At 44.2% G+C, this 20,165-nt stretch overlaps 1 protein-coding gene across 1 annotated transcript in view; it reads left to right on the forward strand.

The window, feature by feature from the left end:
* Positions 1-471: 471 nt before the first annotated feature.
* The window catches only part of GRK5 (G protein-coupled receptor kinase 5), a 153,839-nt gene continuing 134,145 nt past the window's right edge, over positions 472-20,165 (forward strand). The window contains exon 1 of the mRNA XM_066555129.1: positions 472-615. Coding sequence (XP_066411226.1) covers positions 564-615 — 52 coding nt within the window. The 5' untranslated portion in view covers positions 472-563. The remainder of the gene's footprint in view (positions 616-20,165) is intronic.

A 20,165-nucleotide genomic window follows, 5' to 3' on the forward strand; every position in this document is an offset into this window, starting at 1 on the left:
CAGCGCTACGCCGGGGCCGGGACCGCGGGAGCCCCGAGCATCCCCGGCGGCGAACACCCATCCCCACCGCCCGGGACGCTCTGACCGGCCCCTGTCCGTGCCCCTGCCCGTGCTCTCCCCCTCCCCGAGGCGGACAGTGGCCGTCCCTCCCTGCGGACCCTGCGCGGTTGTGGAACCAGCGCCACGTGCGGCGGGGCCGCCCCAGGACTACACGTCCCGGCGTGCCCGGCCCGGCGGGGCCGGCGCCTGCGCGGGGCTGCGGGGCCGCTCCGCGGTGCCACACCCCCGGGGGAGGGAGGCAGGAGCGCCCGAGCCCTCAAACCACCGGGGGAGCCGGCGGGGCGGAGGATGGAGTAGCGGGGCGCGGCGGAGCAGGCAGTGCGGGGAGCGCCGCCTCCGCCCGGGGAGCGCGGGGGAGCGGGCGGGCGGGCAGGCGGGCGGGCGGGGATGATGCGCGGGGGGACAGCGCGCTAGGGGCAGGAGGCGGGTGGTCGCCCGGAGACTCCGCACCTCGGAGTGACGTCCTGCTGCAGTGCCGCTGCCTGCGCTGCCCGAGCTCGTCAATGGAGCTGGAAAACATCGTTGCCAACACCGTTTTGCTGAAAGCCAGGGAAGGTGAGAGAGCGGCGGGAGGGGAGAGGGGGCTGGAGCATCCTTGTCGCAGTCGCCCCTCCGCGGAGCGATGCCCGCGGGATGCGGGCGGGCACCGGTGGGGATGCGCGCCGGTCCCGCCGGCGGCGGCTGTCGGGGTGCCATGTGGCTTGCCGGCGTTGGAAACGGCTTGTTTGAGACGGAGCCCCGGCGAAAAGGAAAATACCGCTGTTTTTCCCTGTGCGCGGGGGTTTGGGAAAGGAAGTGAATGAGATTGCAGAGATTACAATATTCACCCATCTCTTCCTTCCCCCTTCCCGCCTCCCCCCCCTCAAATCTGGTCCCACAGATTGTGCTATTTCAGCGTCTATTGTTAAAGGTCAGCTGCAGATGCATTCATTCAAGAGGGCTTAGCAAATCTGCAAATAGCTTTCCGCGCCGTGTGGTGAGACCGGCAGGATCGTATCGCTTCCCCGTACAGTCATTGCCTTATTCGGCGTTATTAGGTGAGATCATGTTGCTGCAAACATGCCCATTGTTGAGAGCGTGTTTGTCCCCGGCCGGAGCCGGCCGGAGGGGCTGGGGGCTGTCCCCTGCCCACGGCTGGCGCGGGGGTCTCCGAGCAGGGCTGTCCCCCGCGGCCGCCGCCGCGCTCGGGCGGCACCGGGGATGCTCCGGGCGATGCCGGAGCCGCCGGCGCGGAGCCGCCGCTGCTCGGCGCCGGGCGCCCTCGGCTGCCGGCTGCCCGGGGGCTCCCCCAGCATCCCCGTCCCGACCCCGAGGGCTCGCAGAAGCGAACCCCGACAGCCACCGGTGGATCGGGCTCCCGGCTCTTTCTTTCCCCCCGTGGGGAGCGGACGCGGTTTCCTCTCTCCGCGCGGGCGGAAACCCTCCCGCGGCCGCGGGGCGCTGGGCACGGCGGGGCCGGGTTTGGGGTCCCCCCGCGGAGCTCCGTCCGCCCGGGAGCATCCCTCCGGTTGGAGCGGGAGCGCCACGCACAAGCAACACGTCCTACGGCTGCGGCATCGCTGCCAAGACGCGATCGCCTTCTGTCTGCTCCAGCCCGTTTTTATGTTTGTGTTTATTTACTTGCTTGCTGCTTAAAATAAGGCATTTTTCCAAGCCCTTGGTCAGAGTTTCTTCCCTGAGAGCACTTGCTGGAGCTGGCGTTTTTAGGTGCGCTACAACCTGCAGCCTGTTCCGCACCGCCCGCCGGAGCGCTGGAGCTGCCTGCCCGCTTGGGTGGGCTTCAGCTCCGGCCGCTCTGAAGCTGTGGAGCTGCGAGTAAAGGAGCGTTCAATTTGTAAGAGAGATCATTCAAACAGTCCGCCCCTGGAGCGATCCTTTTGCTGGGAAAATAGCTCAAATTGTAAAATAGTGTTTATATAACTCACAGGCTGTTGAACTTTTGAGGCTTAGCTAAAGAGTAAAGTCCTGAGATCCTCCCAAAAAAGCTCTACAAATAATAAGGGCAAAGGTGTTCAGCAGATCAGTGAATTATAACTTTTTGACTTCTGATGGAGATCTTTTATTTTGTGTTGTCATTTTTAATGTTGTTTAGGATGTTGTTTGTTGCTACCAGTCATACAATACTGGTTTAGATTTCAGTAGACTTTAGGAATACTTTAAAGGACTGGTATTAATTATGCTTATTGTGTGTTGTTTACAGAGAGCTGATATTTTGCAAGTAATTTTAAACGTGCTGCTCAGTTTTATGGTCCTTTTCTACCATTCTCAGGAAGATGGTTACAGTCATGTTGCTTTATTGTGTTAGAATTGCATTAAAGAAGCTGTTAGCTATAATCCAAATGGCAGAAATTTATCAAGATTTCCTCCAAACTACATTCCAAGTGTTCTTTAAGCCACGTATGAATCTCCAAAAACATTTTCGAAGGCCTGGTGCTAATTTATTTTAAAGCTCTTTTTTTTTTTTGGAGGGGATATGAAATTTTTTTAAAGGAAGAACAAGGGCAAATTATGTACCTGACATCAGCCACAAGTATTATTGCTGTATGAGATAGGTTGCCACACTTTAGTTATTGTTGCAGGCTGCTGTGAGTAAAGTTGTTTTAAAATTTGCAGTGAGTAATGTAGGTGGCTTTCATTGCAGATGAGGAAGGCAGACAACATATGTAAGACCAAGAGTAAAAGCAAGTTAATATATTGAAGATTATGGTATCTAAAAATAAGTTTGTTCCAGGTTCTGCAGACTCCATCAACAGATTAAGCCAAGTAGGTGCCTGTGTGTTTCCACTGGTGAAGTCAAAATCAAAAGCTGTATTAGCTCAATCACATGCTGGTTGGTGCCTGCAATGTGGTCCTTAATGTTAGGAGAAGAAAAATGATGGAACCACTCTGCAAATGTTAGTAAAGGCAGAAATTTTGTCAGAATTGCAAGGGGAACACAAACCTACTCTCAGTAGCAAAGGGAGTGTCAAGGAGGGGTTTAGGTTGCAGTGTGAGATCCAGCAGAGAGGACGTTTGAGGGAGTCAGAATTAGGGCTGAGTGGCCACCACAAATGTTTTATAGCAAATATTGGTTTAAATTTTGCAACTCTTTTGCTCTGGCCTTGGTGGTAGCTTTTTTTTTTTCCCCTGTAGTCCCTTGTCTAAGTCCCTTCACCCCTGATGTAAAGTGAGCTATTTTAGCTGAAATACCAGGGGGCAAGTTTTATAACTGCTACACAAATACTTGCACTTAAATCCTGATGATCACAATGAGAAGCACACCCAGAATTAACTGATGCCATGTGATACATGAGTAATCTTATTAGAGCAACAAAAAGAGTAAATGTGGTTCACATACAAAAATGCATTTCAGTGAATAATTTTGAACAGAGAATAAATTTCAGGAAATTCTAATATTTTTGCAGAATGTGAGGGTTTTGACACAAAATTACACATAAGTTACTTGTTATACTTAGAAGTCTGTCAGTTTGAACATGTAAGAATGGAGATTTACTGCATTTGAAAGTCCATTCATTATTTATTAGGAGTAAATTTATGCTTTTTCCTCAACTGTAATTTCTCATTTCTTGAATGCAAAGTCCCATTTCACAAATCACTAATCCCTTTTCAGACCGAACGGAAAATACATCTGGTTTAATTATAGGAACCAAATAGGTATTTGGGAACTATCTAGCATTGCCTGGGGAGAAGAATAAGCTAAGAAGGGAAGGCAAGAAAGATGAGAGTCATAAAAAGAAAATCAAAACAATAACAATTGCAGTCATTTTGGGTTGAGTAAGAACCCCAGATTATGAGGTGATAAAATACTTACCTGGATCTTCATGGCATCATAGAATGGTTGGGTGGGAAGGGACCTTAAAGATCATCCAGTGCCATGGCAGGGACACCTTCCTCTGTACCAGGCTGCTCCAAGCCCTGTCCAACCTGGTCTTGGACACTTCCAGGGATTGGGATCCACAGCTTCTCTGGGCACCCTGTGCCAAGGCCTCACCCCCCTCACAGGGAGGAATTCCTTCCCAATATGCCATCCAACCCTGCCCTCTGACAGTCTAAGCCATTTCACTGCCCTTTCTTTTCATCAGCCTTTGTGTTCCTGAGTCTCAGCAGCGGTGGCTGAGGCTCAGAACCACCCAGCCATGAGCACTGGAGATCTACCAGCTGCCAGTCCAGGCTGGGCAGGGAGCCCCAGGTCACCTTCCAAATTTGGGGTTTGACAGAGGGCGTCATCAGAAACAAGGAACTTTAACAGTCCTAATCCAGAATTTCAGTTGTGTCCACAGAGTCTTGAATGTGTCCACACATCCTTGCCTGTCAGAGCAATAGGCTGACAAAAGACAAGTCTTTCCAAGAGGCTGATAATTAAACTACAGTGTTTGTAATAAAAATAAAGAATAGGGTCTGAAAAGCATGACCAAGGCATGGTGATTACCTGAATACTCTTCCTCATGAACTGTTCTTCCCAGCCATAAGATCAGCCTTCCCTGATGTTTCCTGCTGCTTCTGTGGGCATGAGTTTCCTCAGATAACCCAAAACACATTTCAAAACAGAAATACAACTTGACTCTAAAATTGCAAAATTCTTGAAAAATTTGTGCAGACAATTCTCACCACTTCCAAGTTCTCATGATAACTCTGATGTCTAATTTAGTCATTAGTCTTAAAGCACCCACTTTGGAAGATGAACTGTGTTTTTTTGTCAAATCTAGAGTTTCTGAAGCGCAAAGTTTACCATGTAAAAGGAAAAAAAAAATCTTCAACCGCTGCAACACAATGCAAATGCTTTTTTCCCTTTTTAGGTAGGCTGGAATTCTAAAATAAGCTTATTTATGGCACCCAAGCAGAGCCTTCTATTGGCCTACACAAAAGGAGGGACCTTTTATATGCTCAGAATCTTTTGAAGTGTGCACACTGATGCCATATAACATGCAAAATGTTCATAAATTGCTGTATTTTTAGCTTGCTTTTGCAGGATGATCACAGGAGAGATTTGTGTGTGTCCGTACTGGCAGAAGAGTAGCAATAAATCCTAAACATGAAGCGCAGTTGCTTTCCAAGAACTTGGCTGAGGAGCAGTTGGAAAAAGGGCAGGAGAACAATGAAAAGCATATTTTGAAGGAAAGAAGGTGTCTGTAGTGGCAGCCAAAACTCTATGGAGAATGTGATTATTGCAACTTCATTAACCACTGCACTGAATGCAGAATCTAAGGTCCTGTCCTCCATCCCTTGAAGTAAACCCAACATTCCTTGTATAAAAAACATTGTGAGCAGAGGAAGCTTCCATGTGGTGTCTCAGTTTAGTTTTCTTTTTAGAGTTCAAGAGAAGCTCACCACTGTAATAACTTTCAAAAAAAATTATTTCAAGAATGGAGTCAGCCATTGCTTCAGATGCAACAGGGTGCTTTCAAGCAGTAGTTTAAAAAAAAATTAAAAAATTAAAAAAAAAATTAAAAATTTAAAAAATGGAACCATTTCTTCCTGGGAAAAAAGGTACCCAGAAGAGGAAAGACTATCTCATTATATTTTAATCAAGGAAATTCAGAAAAGAGGATTTTTCAGGCCTTTCTGGAAAGAACATGCAAGTCTGAATCATGTCAAAGGTTCTTTTTAGAGAAGGCAATTAGTTCTGTAGCCACACCTGGCTTAGGGCAAATGTGTGTGCATGTAGAACTGGCTTGAAATATATTTCCTATATTGTTTTTTTAACATTTTTTCATAGCAGGGCTGATTCAGAGCAAGGTAGAGCTGTAGCTGTGCCCTTGGTGGACACTCTGGGATTCTCCAGTCTGCAGACATGGGCAGCAGGGCTGGGGATGTGGCAATGCTGGAGAAATCAAGAGCTCTCCCATCCAAACTTTTTCACTGCTCCTACCTGTGTTGTTGTGTGGAACTGTTATGGCCTGATTGCTATCTGTCTTGTTGGGTTTGTAGGCATTTAAAAATATTTAGTAGTGAGTCAGGTTATTAACACAGAGAACCTATTATGTAGTAAAACTTTTAGTACAAATGTTAACTGTGGAGGTTTAAGTAGAACTACTTACATCTGCTCCATTAATCTCATGGGATTGCTTTCCTCAAGTGCAAAATAATAAATCTAAGAAGAGACTGCCTGTCTCTGTTATCAGTATGTTCTTTTTCTGAGAAGGTTTTAACTTAGTGTTGCTGAAATTATCCACTCAGAAAAGAATTTTCAGTACTTATACAAGACATTGACATAACTTCATGACTCTTTTTTTTTTCTTAGTTAAGAATACTCTGAGAACTTAGTCAAAAACACCCAAAAGAGGTGGTGTTAGTGATGCTCTGCTGAGTGTTGCCAGAGCAGCAGCACGGGGACCAAACCAACCCACGTGTCTTTGTGATAAACAGCTCCAGAATGAAAGTTTTAAACACAGTCCTGCCCCAAGATGAGCCCTACCTGTCCATGCCTTTGTCCCCAGTGACTTGGGTTGGCATGAGCTGCCCCATTTTTAAGGAGAAAATGCTTAAGAGGAATTCAGCAGCTCTGACTTTGCTGCTTTAGGCCCTGTGGGTGTGTTACACCTGCTTGGTGGCTGATAGTGCTTCCTTTTTCCTTTATACCTGTGGACAGCACAATGTGTTGCTCCTGGAAAAAAATACTCAACAAAGACCCCACAATTGCATCCTGGCTGACTTCTTGGAACATGAGCTCCCTTTCCAGGTAGTGCTGTGCCAGCTGAGAGCTGCCGGTGATCTCTTCCCAGCTCAGAGGATGAAGTCCTGGGTGCTGAGGACTTGGATGCTTGCAGGGAAGGGTCTGAAGCCCCAGCTGTGTAGTCAGGCTTACTGCAGTTGTGTTCTGATCCCCACAAGCCTCAAAAGTGACTGCCAGGATGGGGCAGGGTCCTCCTCCGTGGGTAGAGACACCAGTTGTGGGTTTGTTGTTCAGCTGACTGATTCTTCTCCCACACTGGTTTTCTGCCAGTGTTACTCTGTGGGTGACTTCTGGTTTGTATGGATCCAGGGAAAGCTACAGTATCACATCAGGATCCATACTGTTGCACTGAAAAACTTTAAAAGCAGATTGTTTTATCAAAGCAGTTACTGTGCTTATGTAAAAATCCAACCAAATAAACACAGGACAGAAAATTGGGAGTTGGGGATTTAACTCATGTTCATCTGAGATCTTCCCCTGCATCTTTATTTTGAAAATACTCTGTGTGCTGTATGAGTTTTTTGTGTGGCAGAGGGGAAGAAAATAATTGGTTACCCCCTATTTTTACTGGCATGTAACCTAAACAATAACAAGATGATATAATCCTAATATTTCTTTAAGACCACAGGATGTGAAATTAAATTAAAAGGCCAGGAAAATAAAGAACCCTGCAGTTTGATTACACTCAGCTGGATTATCTTTGTAATTATTTTCCTTGGAAGATTTAAAAATGCGTACGGCTTTGTGAAAAAGATTAAGTAGGGAAACCAAAATTAAAGTAAACAATCTAAAGAAAATATTGCAAAGATGATGGGTATTTTACTTAATTAAAAAAATGCACCAAGTTGCCTGTTAAAAATGAAAGGATGGAACAAAACACAGGTGAGGAGGAAGATGGATGAGGCTGTTCCACTGGCTCAGCTGCTTCTAGCTCGTATAATGTCCTTTCAGACATAGTTAAAAAACTGTCAAAAGCAGTTATTTAGGGAAGAAGGGCAGGCTGAAAGGAGCAGAATTACACACAGGTACTCGAGCCTCAATTCAGACCTGGGAGCAAATAATACCAATAGTGAAGGTTGTCTGTGTTCCAGATGAGAACAGTTATTCACAGAGAAGTTTCTGGTGGTACAGCCAAGGCTGAAAAATGTCTCTATCCATCATTTCCAGCACCTGGGGATGTGTTTGCTATGCATGAGTAGTCCCATGGACTTCATGGGCTCTGCTTGCTGGTTGGAAATGCAGCTTGTTTGTGCTCAGGGATCAGCCAGCTCTCGCTGCAGCAGAGCTGTTCCAGGCAGTAAAACCACATGGATAGAGCTAAGGGGAAACTACTGGAAGCCACTGGGAAAGGCCTGCTACGTCATCTTGTCCCTGGTCTGCCATGTACTTTTTAAGGTATGAAACATTTTGGTGTAAAAATGACTCCATTTATGGGTCTGTCTCTCTAGATTTTTGTTTTTTTAATGAGCCCAAGAAATCTTGGTTATATTATTTTTCTCACTCCCATCTCCTTTACTCATGCAATCCCTTTTGTACAGTATTCATTTTTCCAGGTACTTTCTGTTCCTCACCAGTTACAGTCTTTGCCAAGTTGAGCAGGATTTGTTCTTTCCTTCTCCCAGCCTGTCAGCTTGGATGGCCCAGCTCAGCTTTTGTGCATTCAGCACTGGAGTTCCCTGCTGGTGCTGGCTTCCTTGGCCATGCAGGGAGGCTGAACCTGCTCCTCACCCTGCCCCACCTCAAAACCAGCCAGAACAGCTTCTGTGGTGGGGACAGGCCCTGGGGAAGGGGCAGGACCCCCAGGGTGTTTCAGCAGGGTGTTTCTGGGCAGTTTCTCCTGCTGAGGTTGCTGGTGGAGCTCCCTGTTGTCCCCAGGATGCCGGAGGGGCGGTGAACAGGCTGGAGCAGCTATTTTTTGCCTTGCTTGAGTATTCTCTTGGGTCCCATTGAATGCATGATTTCACTATGAGCCTGGCTTTTCCTGGTAGGCTGAGGTTATGTTGCAAGTTCTAGAAGTTACCGTATTTTTCATACAATACCTCTTTTGCTTCACTACTCAAAGAGGCAGTCTTTACCTTGTGTGGGTGTGGGGAATGATGACTTTTTGGATGCTGTTTGCTGGTTCCCAGTGCTCCTGAACCCATCCCTTTTTCCTAGCATCATTCTCCCTCTGAATAAATTTGGAGGATTTTATTTCCTCTCCCTGCTGGAATAGTCCAAACTTTTCTAGACCAAAATTCCCATATTTTGTTCGTCCCACTTCTCTGTCTAGTTTATTTTCCCTGTCTTCTGTTTCTGACACCACCTTTGAATTTGAGAAGTCTTTGATGTACTGTTTAAAACACATTTAATTAGTTTGGATTAAATGTCAGTTTTCTGGCCACATGTAAGGCTTTATGTATTTACACACTTCTATTATCCTTGGTTGCTCTTTGGTCAGTGTTTAGTCTGCGTGACAAGGCTCCTGTCTAAAATTACTGAAACTGTTCTTTTTTTCCTCTCCATGCATGTGTTAGGAGAGACCTTCTTGGCTCTATAGGAAGTCTTTATTTACAATGAAAGCTTTAGACTCTGCCTGCCTCAGAGTCGTCCCTCAGTTTTATTTGTGTGTCCCAGGAAAGGTCCTACCTGCCAGGATGATAGTGGAGCCTCGGAAAATGTTAAAGATAGAACTCTGAAAATGTTAGGCTTTGTGTTTTCTCAGATCACTGCACCTGCGTAAGCAGTATGATAAATTATATAATTGTTAGATGTGATGATTGTTTAGTAATTAAATTATTATATAATCATAAGAAGAATCATGAGAAACTATGTTGGAAATTTAAGGGGGCTATGTTTAGCTGAAATTTATGTATACAATAGAACAATATAAGTTTAATAATTAACATGAAAGTTATATAACGATAGAATATAAAAACACAATCATCTCAGATGTATGGTCGGAGTCAGATTTGAGTTGAATACTCCTGACACCCAGAGCTCTTAATACAAGCACCTGCATATAATCACTTATGTGACTATGTGTTTCTGAAGGCTAACAAGGAGAGTGGAAAAATTCTGTAACTTTACAGTGGTGTTCACTTAGCAGCACCTGCAGAAGGCACTGATGGAAGATCTCCTCTTGTGCAGAGAAAAAATGGTTAAAAAAGGAGAGAAATGCAGCTGGAAGAAGAGGAGATTCAGAAACAAAGGGAAAATGTCAGTGATGCCAGGTGAAAACAGCACCAGTGAGTCCTCCGTGACACTTCCGTCAAAATATTCCTGTAGGCAGTGCAGGGGAACTGACACCTTTAACAAGCTGATGAGTTGGAAAGAATGGATGCCAGGCTAAATCATCATTTAGCCAAGGTTGCCAGAATCTCTGTGGAAGATATAGATATGTGTAGATACATATTCATTCATACTGGTGGTGTTTAATGCTTGTCCTTAGCTTTCTGCTGATTTCATCTTCCTCTTCCCTCTTAGCTTAGATTTTGTTTCTTCCTGGGGATGAAGGTTATATTGGTAATCTCTTTCAGCCAATGTTCTCTCTTCCATCTTCTTCAGTTTTGGTTGTTAGAGATGTGGTTTCTCTATTTTCCCAGTGCTCTGGGTCTCTATGAAGGAGGAGAGGTTTTAGTGAAAAGGACTCTGGAAATCAATAGGGTTGCATTTTGTAGGGGTGATCTTGCTACTTGCACAGCAAGCCTTTCTCCTGCAGCAATCAGTGGAACAACCTGCTTTTCCTCTTTTGTTGCACAAAAATGCAACTGCTCACCATGCAAGTTTTGCAGAGGAGATTTTACTTGGCTACTCAGTTATGGAAAATTAAGGGAATCTAGACACTCATCCTTAATCTCACTATGAGAGGAAGGATAGTTGCCCAGTGCAACATTTGGAAGCTGTGAAAAAGCTTACAAGTACAGAAGTTTGGACTAATCTATGAAGAAACCCTTTTTATCTCCCTCCTTAGCAATTCCACATCTACATTCCATCTTTGCATCATGGTTTTGTGTTTTCTGAGGATGCCAAATTATAAATCATACATTTGAGTGAGAATTCCTCCTGAAGCACACAGTCTGGGAAAGTTTGTGCTTTGTTTATTTCAGCAGCAGCAGAGTTTTGGGAAGAACTATGCAGATGATTTACATAGGATGTAAAGTTCTCCCAGGGTTACCATACACCTGTCCTGGAAGCTCTGTGTGTTTAGTGTGCATCTCCTTTCACTTTTTGCTGGGTGAGAGACAAGGAATGGTTCAGGAATGGAAAAAACCCACAAAACTTAAGCACTCTGGTTTGGAGAGCTGGTGATAGAGCAGAAAAGCATTTGAAGTAAATCTCCTTCTTGTCACATGTCACTGATGGACACTGAAAAGCAGCAGGTGCCTGGAAAGGCTTGGATATCCCAATCCCTCCTCAGGCTGATTTCTTCAGCCTCCCATTCAAGGGACTTACTGAGCAGAAGGGACCCTGTGGGACTTAACTATCCTTTGTGAATTGATTTCATCCATTTTTTGGATCACATTTCTGCTTTTGGCCTGAGCAGCTTTCTGTGGTGATGAGTTCCATCATGTAAGAAAAGCATGCAAGCTTCCCCACATGTGTCCTTCATGAGGGACTTGGTCAATGCATGACTTTTGTTTTGGCAGCCTCAGAAAGCAGTCATTGTGAAGACATGGAAGTGTCTTGGAGGGGAAGAAAGGGAATTATCCACAAATCAATCAAATATTTCTGGGTTTTTGCTGTGTTGGTTTGGTTTTAACTTCTTTTTTTTTTTTTAACATGTTTATTTCATTGCTTCTGTGATTTATATTAGACCATCCATGATTTTATAACCTTTTATCATGTTCTCTTATAAATAGTGTATCTCCATGCTGAAAGGTCCAAGTCTATCATCTCTGTCCCTCTGCATCTTCTAATTCTGTGTCCTTTTTTTTGAATTGGGTGACCAAAACTACCTGGCACTGGTGTGCACTGTGGGCAGTGGCACAGTGATGCTGACCACTTTGCACTTTCTTCTTGTCACCATTTTTAGTTGATGTTTGTTTGTGTTTTTTCCCCACTGCCACAAGTATTCATTACTAGGCCTATTGATGGTGACCTCAGAAATTTGTCTCCTGAGCTGCAATGTTTAATTTGGAGCCCATTGTTTGGTGGATGTAGTGAGAGTTTTTCTCTTTCATGAGCAACACTGTGCTGACACAGAATATAGCTTTTTTTCCCTCCTAATTTTTAAGTGATTTAGTACTGCAAAATGCTCCTGCAACTCTTTCCAGGCTGTTTTTGTTACAACTGTCCTGAAGAAATCCATCTTGGCAGCAGGTGCCATCTTGTTACTTATCTCTTTTCCAGACCATTTATAAATACACTGCATAGTCTGAGTCCTGTTGCAGATCTCTGTGGCACCCTGTGAGCAGCCCTGCTCCACTGTCAAACTCTTATCCCTGATTTTCCATCTTGTCAACTGCTACTGGCTCACAGCAGGGTCCCCTTTCCAGAAACAGTTTAGTTTCTTAAGAATTGGTGGGGAAGGTCACTGCCAAGAAAATCACTGTTCAAAAGTGTCAAAATCCACCTGCCCAGGCAGCTGTGTGTACAGCCAAGTTCTTCCAGAGGTGGGGAGGAGAAGGGAATGAGAAATGTAGGAATTTGCCAGCTGATGGCAGTGTTTGAAGGAGCCATTCCTGAGACAACTGAAGATTGGCAAAGAAATGAGGGTTGCACCAAGGGCTGAGGGACAAGGTCCCAGGTGAACACTTAAAATGGGCACTGTGAAATGCACCCATCAAATCTCTGGGGCTGGTGTAAGGTCAGTGGTCACCCCTGATGCCCCAGAGGAGTGTGATACCTGCCAGGGGGCCACTGGCCACAACACACTGAAAAATGAACCCCCATCCCCAAACCCTGCCAATCGTGGCAACAACAACAACAAAAAGAAAATGAAAGATGTTTTCAGGTAATTAATCTTTAGGACCTGTACACTAAATACTTGCCTCTGCCCATGCATGCATGCACAGGATTTACCTCTTCCATTAGACAGCCTACTCCAAAATCTCTAGCAGGTCTCAGGACATTTGTTATTCTGGCTCATGCAGACCTCCAGCTGCAGAATGTTTATTTGGCTGTGAAAAGTCTATGAAGTAACAATCTTTGATGGATTCAGCATATTGTTTTCTCTTCCTTTTTTGGGAGGCTGTTTGCCTCCAGCTCTCCTGGGGAACACATCTCTCTTTTCTGCGTATCATAAATACCAGAGGCCACAAAGGGCTGTGGAGGTGGCGCAGGTAGGAGCCTGCACTGCACAGAGCTTGCCTAAAAGTAATGCTGTAATCTGAGTGCACAACAAGTTAATGTTTAACCTTGCCAGCATTTCAGGTTGCTAATAATTTATCCTTGCTTATTAGCAGCTTATGGCTTGAATAATACCACGGCACTGGGATCGTTGGTGGAGGCAAGTGAAGGAAGTAAACTCTGGCTCGTCAGTGTACTTGGGAAAGCAGATAGGGAAATTTATTATTTATTGAGTGACCTCTCCAAGACCTCTGTGTGGTGGCTGATAGAAGCAAGCTGGTAATTGCAAAGAGTGAAATAAGTAGAAGGCAGCTTTTAAAAACTTATGGGTGTGCTGTGGAAGTGATGCTTCCAAGATGAAGCTCAAGTCTTTATGTTACAAATCTTTTTCAGAGGGATGGTTGGAATATATTTTAAAGCAAACGTTTACCAGCTGTGTGAAGGCATGAAGCTTGTTTAGAAGCCCAGAAATATTTTACAAGGTGAGGACAGAGCATGCTTTTGTTCAGAGTTCCTGGCCTAAATTTTAAGAAATACTTAGGGATTAAAAAAAAAAATAAAATTTCAGCTTTTAGATACAATGAGCTGAGAAGAAATTAAAATAGGGAATTAACTACTGGATATTAAACTCTGTTAAAATGCGCATTCTGTGCAGGGAAGAGGTAAGTGTGAGAGGTCAGGCATGTTTCTAGGGCCAGATACCAAGGAGGGCAGGCAGCAAAGCTTTGACCTCCGCCCTTTGTTCATCTCTGTGCTCCCTGTTATCGCTCAGATCCTGGGATGCAACATCACATCTTAAAGGGGGAATGTAGAAATGCTGCCTGTGAGAAGCTGCCAGTGCAGGTGCCAGCTGAAGATGCCATTTTATTAACACTGAAGCAGGTAATAAGTTTCAGATGTGAATAGTCCCATAAGGTGAACAATTTGTTGACAGAGGCAATTGGAGCAGTTGTTCATCAGTGAAATTCTTCACATTCCTGGCTCTTGCCTTCTTGTATAAAAAAATCACATTTTGTGTAAGTAGTTTGAGGGCCTGATGCCTAATTCCAGCAGATAATTGTGGGAAGACTGGTTTTTAAGGAGGTTTTGCTTGTTTCATTAAAAAGATGATGAGATTTGCAGGTACTTTGCTAACATAGATATGCACTATTACTGTTATCTTTTCATCTGGACTGATTGCAAATCACAGTGACTGTGTTTAAAAAAAACACAAACAAGTGATGTATTAACTCCTCTAATATCTCATTGCAGGTGGAGTTTCATTTGACCTTAGTAGATGATGTTCAGCTGGAGGATAAAGCTAAGTTTTAGGATTGCAAAGTTTTGCACAGGAGTGAATTTTGCTTTTTATAAATCTTACTGTTTTCCTCTAGGGAGGGGGAAGAGAGAGAGAAATAGCTTGACAGGAATCAGTTGTTTTGATTTTAGATAATGTGAGGAAACGGTATCTTCCAATAAATACAGATTTTATTAAAGTTGAATACTGTGACAAATAGTTTAGACTTAAAACGTCAGATTTGGTATGTAAGCAGAGCAACTCCACTGAGATTTGAGAGCATTGCTAAGATTAATGAAATATACTTTGTAAAGAAGGGCAATGATTCACTGAGTAAAAATAGGCAGCATCTTAAAGACCTTGTAAACACAGCTATTAATTTTACAGCTAGAATCTTAAACTCTTTGTCTTAGTCTGAGAATAATGCCACTGCATTCCCTGACACTATTCAGGGGGTGCAAATTCAGCTCTTAAATAGATTTTAAAACAGATTCTGACAATGGCCACAGTTGCATTTTTGTTTGCATGCTCTGTCCATGCTTTGGAACAGCTTCATGGTACTTCTGCTGTATAAAATATTAATCTCTTCCCTCTTAAGCCATCACCCACACCACAAATCCTGCTTGATACACTTGCTGCAGACAGTAATGACAATACAAAAGGAGCCACAACTGACATGTCCATACTTTTCTACCTACTTATTCCAGGATTTAGCAGTCTAGAAAGTACTCCTTGGTGTGAGGCACTAAGTCCTTCCCATTTTTGATTGTGCTTAATGCTTAGTTTGATGCCATAGTTCACGTTTGATTTGAGGGAAGGGGAATCTCTTCCCCCTTCTCTTCCTCAGGTCTGTAACTACAGACACAGGCAGAGTGTAATTTGTGCTCTGACTCCACCTTGTTTTTAGCAGTGGAGGAGTGCTATTTGAGAAGCAGCTCCTTTTCTGGCCAGGGTAACCCACATACCAACCACTACAACGTGGTGGGAAGTGATGGGATGTGATTGCGGTGGTGAACACTCTCATTTGTACATGTTCCTGTCTGTGGCCATGTACCTCTGCCTGTCCTCTCACTGTACATGCTTTTCATGAAGAAATAACAGTACTTTTTGGGTAGGGTGCAGATCCCTTAGAGGATGCTGTAGCTGGCCTTTTGAGTGGTGGGAATTATTTTCCCTCTGCTGCATCCCAGCTGTGCAGTGCCCTGGGGCTCAGCTCCCTTCCCTGTCTGCCTGGGAAGGCACAGGGGGACAGGGTTCAGGCTATGGCCCCTTCACCCAGCCCCTGGGAGCAAGAAACTTCCAGTCCTGGGAGACATATCAGGGACTCACAGCTGTTTAAGAGGGGTCTGGGATCAGTTAGAAAGTGAGCAATTTTTCTAAGTGTGAGTAAATCCTGCACCTGGAAAGAGAAAAGGACTCAGGAGACTGAAACTGGAGAGGAGCAGGCCACCAAGCACCATTCGCAGTTGTGTATCCCAGCACTGGCATAGAAGATTTTTTTTCCTGCCTTTCAAGTTGTGACAGATGAGGCTGGAGAACAGGAGAATGGTCTCTACCACCAGTTAACTTGGTGCATCTGAGTCAACTGTTTAATCTTTCATGGTCAAAACCTCTTCTGCAACTGACCTGTGTTCTGTAAAGCAGCTGAACTTAAGGCTCTAATAAAGGAATATTAATGCAGGTGTCTCTGTTCCATGGAAAACAGAGTATGCAATGACGTCCCCTTCTGCTGTGGAGCAGCATGTGGTTTTTATTTTCTGTGTATAAATCAGCATATTTTATTTGTTTTGTAGTAATTTGTAATACATGGATCAGTGTATTCTACAGGAATTTACACTAATTATTCAGAAATGATCCCCTGCTTAATTGTTAGGACTAATTTTTCAGCCTGGTTCTTCCATTAGCTGTGCCATGTAAGCAAATTTTAAAAAATGCATGTCATCATTAATTATCTTATAGTAATTAAGTCATGAGTAAGGCCACTCTGATGTCTGAGCAGATCAAGGAACATTCCTGTAGCTGACACCCTGGGAACTTTCCCTTTGAAGTCACTGTAGACTTCGGCTGATTGAAAAACTCAGGACTATGTCCAGGTTGGTCTTTCTTCTCAAGTTAAACCAGGTGAATTCTTTCTGCTTCTTCATGACATTTCTTTGAGATAAGTGCATATCATGTTCTTCCTGAGACACTGTAACCAAGCATACCTCACATTTTCTTAAATATCTGTATTTGACCACCAAAATTTGTAATTTTTCTTTATAGGAATGGCTTAATGAAATTCTTGGAAGTTTTCTGAAAGCTTTTGAAAATCCTGGTTTGCTTTCTCAGTTTTGGGCAGCTCTGTGCTGACACGTGAAAGGGAATATGCACATACCTCAAGGGTGATAGCATTACTCCTGCAAAGTTTATAAGCTTACAGTAAGCTCACATATATTGAATTCAGCAACAGTTAAAAGCATAAAGGTATGGAGAGCCTTATGCAGGCACTTAACCTTTCCTCACAGAGCTGGCTGCTACAGGCTATGTTGACAGCTCAGTAATTTTACAGAAGTGACCATTAGTGTTTCCTGCCCTCCTTATGAACTTCAAAAATATTCAGTGTTTACCTCTGATGATGGTAGCACTCCAGATGCAGAATCCTTTAGTGCTGCTCACTACTGGCAAGCACAAGGGAAGAGGATGCAGCCTGTTCCCTGAGCAGCATAAAGCTTTACTTTTACTTTTGCTTTTATCCATGAGCGCAGGTGGGCAGTGTGCAGAGTGAGGAGCAGCCCCTTGCTTGTGCTCCCACAGAGCTTCTGAGCAGGACAAAGCAGCAGAAGGCCCCTGGACACTGTTGATCACTGCACTCACAAATCTCAGCTCCCCACTGCAGCAGCCATTTGCCGCCCATGAGGTTAATTCATCTTTTTTCGCCTCACCTCTTGGTTATAACCAGTTGAGAAAGTCATCCTCTCATGCAGCTTCAAATTCTTGCAAGAATTTCAGTTTGAAGAATTGCAAGAATAAGAATTTGAAACTGGAAATAATTCTGCAGCTGGGGGAGCATGGTTGCCACGAGGAGAAAGTGTGTGTTGGTTGTAGGGCTGCTGGTTTCCTCCAAACAATTTACCCAAGCAGATTAAGATCTGAGATTTTCCAAAGTACAAGTGCAATAAAATACAGTGGAAAACAAGAGCTCCTGCTCTACTGTGGCTACCTGCTGAAGTCACAAGGCACATGTTGCCCACCCCATCCGACAGCAGTGGGATTCAAATCTTGGTTTGCATCAACAAACTCATTTACAATAAAAACAAAAGAGCCGCTCTGGAAAGCGTTGAAGAAATAACTGCTGTGTGGGAACCCACAGCTTCTCGGGGGAAGGAGTGGAAAGAAGGAAGAGAAAATCCTGGGGCCTTTGCTCCCAGATGATAAAAGCCAGGCCTCCACGTGCTCCCTGCAGGGAGGCTCACTCGTGTTGGCTGCTGGGTGCGTGGTGCCGGCGCTCAGAGCAGTGAGTGGGGCTCCCTCTGGCTAAATCAGCTGCAGCTTGGTGTGTGCCACTGCCACCCTGCCTTCCCTGAGGCTGCCTCAAGTACCAGCGTGCATCCAGAAAGCAGTGCTGATAGCAAGTTTTATTTGCAGCCTGCTCTGTTAGAGGGAGTGAAGGTTTTCAGGCAGTTTAGGGCTTGGCTAAGCTTTGCATCCACACACGTGCCTCCCTCTGATCTGCAGAGGTTGTGAGTGAATGGCTCCCAGCAATAATTGCTGCCAGTGAAATATGGAGCTAATAAATGCCTGCAGTTAGCAGCAAACTGAATAACATATTCTAAATAGTAAGAATAGTGTTTGAACTCCCATAAGTGTAACAACATGTAGCTGTAGACTTTGTTAATGAATAATTACAGTGTAAAATTAAGCATATGGAAAATATTTCCATTTCTGTTTTCTGATTTATAACTTACTTTAAACACTTTGGGACAATGTTCTTTCCTGCAAAGGAAAATCACTAGTGTATGGACAGGTTATTAAAGATATTTGATTTTCACCTTTGAATATGACTTTATTCCCCAAACCCTTATGTGTGGGGAAATGTATATGTGTGAGTAGCTCATCTTGCTTCAAAGCAGAACACATCTGGCTTCAGAGTCCACCTCTGGAAGGTGACTTTGAAGAAATCCTGTAAGAATTTCAAAAATTCTTCTTAAATCTTTGTATCATTAGGCAGTCATCCCCAAGTCAGTCTGCTTTAAGGTCTAGTCTGGGACCTGTTTCCAAAGTATATGAACACCAGTAGGTTTTGCCAGTTGGCAGCCTGGGACCTGAAATATCTGTTATTACTTAGTGGAAGTACACCATGCTGCAGACTGTGATTTAGAAGGCTGGTGTTTGCAAATAATTTATGAAAACTTTCTTTTGTTTCCTCCTGTAAAACTTTATAATTCAGCTGCTGCCCAGGGTGTTGTTAAGCTTGAGGGTATTAAGTGTTGTAATATTTCTGGTTTAAAATCACAGTTTTAATGCATTTTAGGAGTTTCAAACTCCAAAAGCATTCTCAGAACATGGAACATTTCTCATTACCAAAACTGATGCTGAAATAAACTTTTTTTTTTTTTTTTTGGTGAGTAACCCAGCTCAGCTCTGTGGTGTCCTATAAAACCTTTCAACTTGGGGGATGGAGTGTATATGTAAGGAACAGGCTCCCAGGCTTAGGACAAAATGTTTTGATGCTGCTGATGCTGCAGAGGGAATTCTTTCTTAAATACTTTAACATCAGTGTAACTGGCATTTTGGCATCACTGCCTTACATTGCTCTGTGTCAAGTCAGGGTATTATTTTATTTGGTTTAGGAAATGTGTTTGTGCAACTCCTGTTTATGAAGGATACCATAGACTGGGCTCCTCAGCCTAAGACAAATACCAGTGGAATCTGGTGGAAAATGCAGAGCCTTAATAGATGTGCTGGTATGCCCTGTTGAATTTTGTTGTTGTATTTATTTTGCTCGGAAAGAGAAAACAAGTAATTAGCCAAGAAAGCTCACAGCTGCATAGCACACTCCCCTCTCTCCTATATACACACAGTTTATTGGTATACACAAAACTGGCACTAATGAAACATAAATAGATCCTTTTCCTGTATGGAAAAAGACTTTTAGCATTGAAAGGCAATGAAAGCAATGGGATTCTTTGGAAATCCCAGTTATTTGGGTTTCCCAGTTTGGGTGTTAGGCTTCAAAGCCCTCTGTGGTTCCATACATGGTATGAAGTCTTCCTGGGTTTCTTGGGGTTTCTTTTTTTTTGCTTTATGTATTTGCTTAAACCTGTTGGGAGATGGGATCCTTTTTCTGGATTTCTGTAACCACATTATTTGCTGCTTCCAGCAATGACCCCCTCTTCCAGAATCAAAGCTCCTCCTCTTTGCAACAGCCACAGAGCCTCCAGCTGTGTTCAATGACTTTCACCCCAAAAACAACAGCCAGGTCCCAGCTTCTTTTACTGTGTTCTGCCCCCATTTTAACTTCTTGCCTCAGCTCCTAAAAGCAGTGCCGTGCAGGAGGCTTGGCAGCCCTGAGCAGTGCTGTTCCCACCAGGCTGTTGCCCCTGCACCTCTCTCTGTCCCAAGCTAAAATAGCCCTGCTTGCAGACCTGGCTGAGCACCAGGTCTCAGCCACTGGCTGTTCTGTCCTCTCCTGCTTCTCTGAGCAAAATTCCATCACGTCCTCTGTCCTTTCTTCACCTACAGCTCCTCTCAAGATTATTGTTTTGAGAAGCTCAGCAGCAATGTAATGAAGTCATGGCATTTATTTCTAGGCCTCCCTAACATTTCTGGTCAGAGGTGCCTCACGTTCCAGGAATAGTAGGGTCTGCACCATGGTACTCTGTGCTCTTCAGGACTTTGAATAAAATT

This window comes from Molothrus aeneus, chromosome 8 (assembly GCF_037042795.1).
Source record: "Molothrus aeneus isolate 106 chromosome 8, BPBGC_Maene_1.0, whole genome shotgun sequence".
Classification (NCBI taxonomy): domain Eukaryota; kingdom Metazoa; phylum Chordata; class Aves; order Passeriformes; family Icteridae; genus Molothrus; species Molothrus aeneus.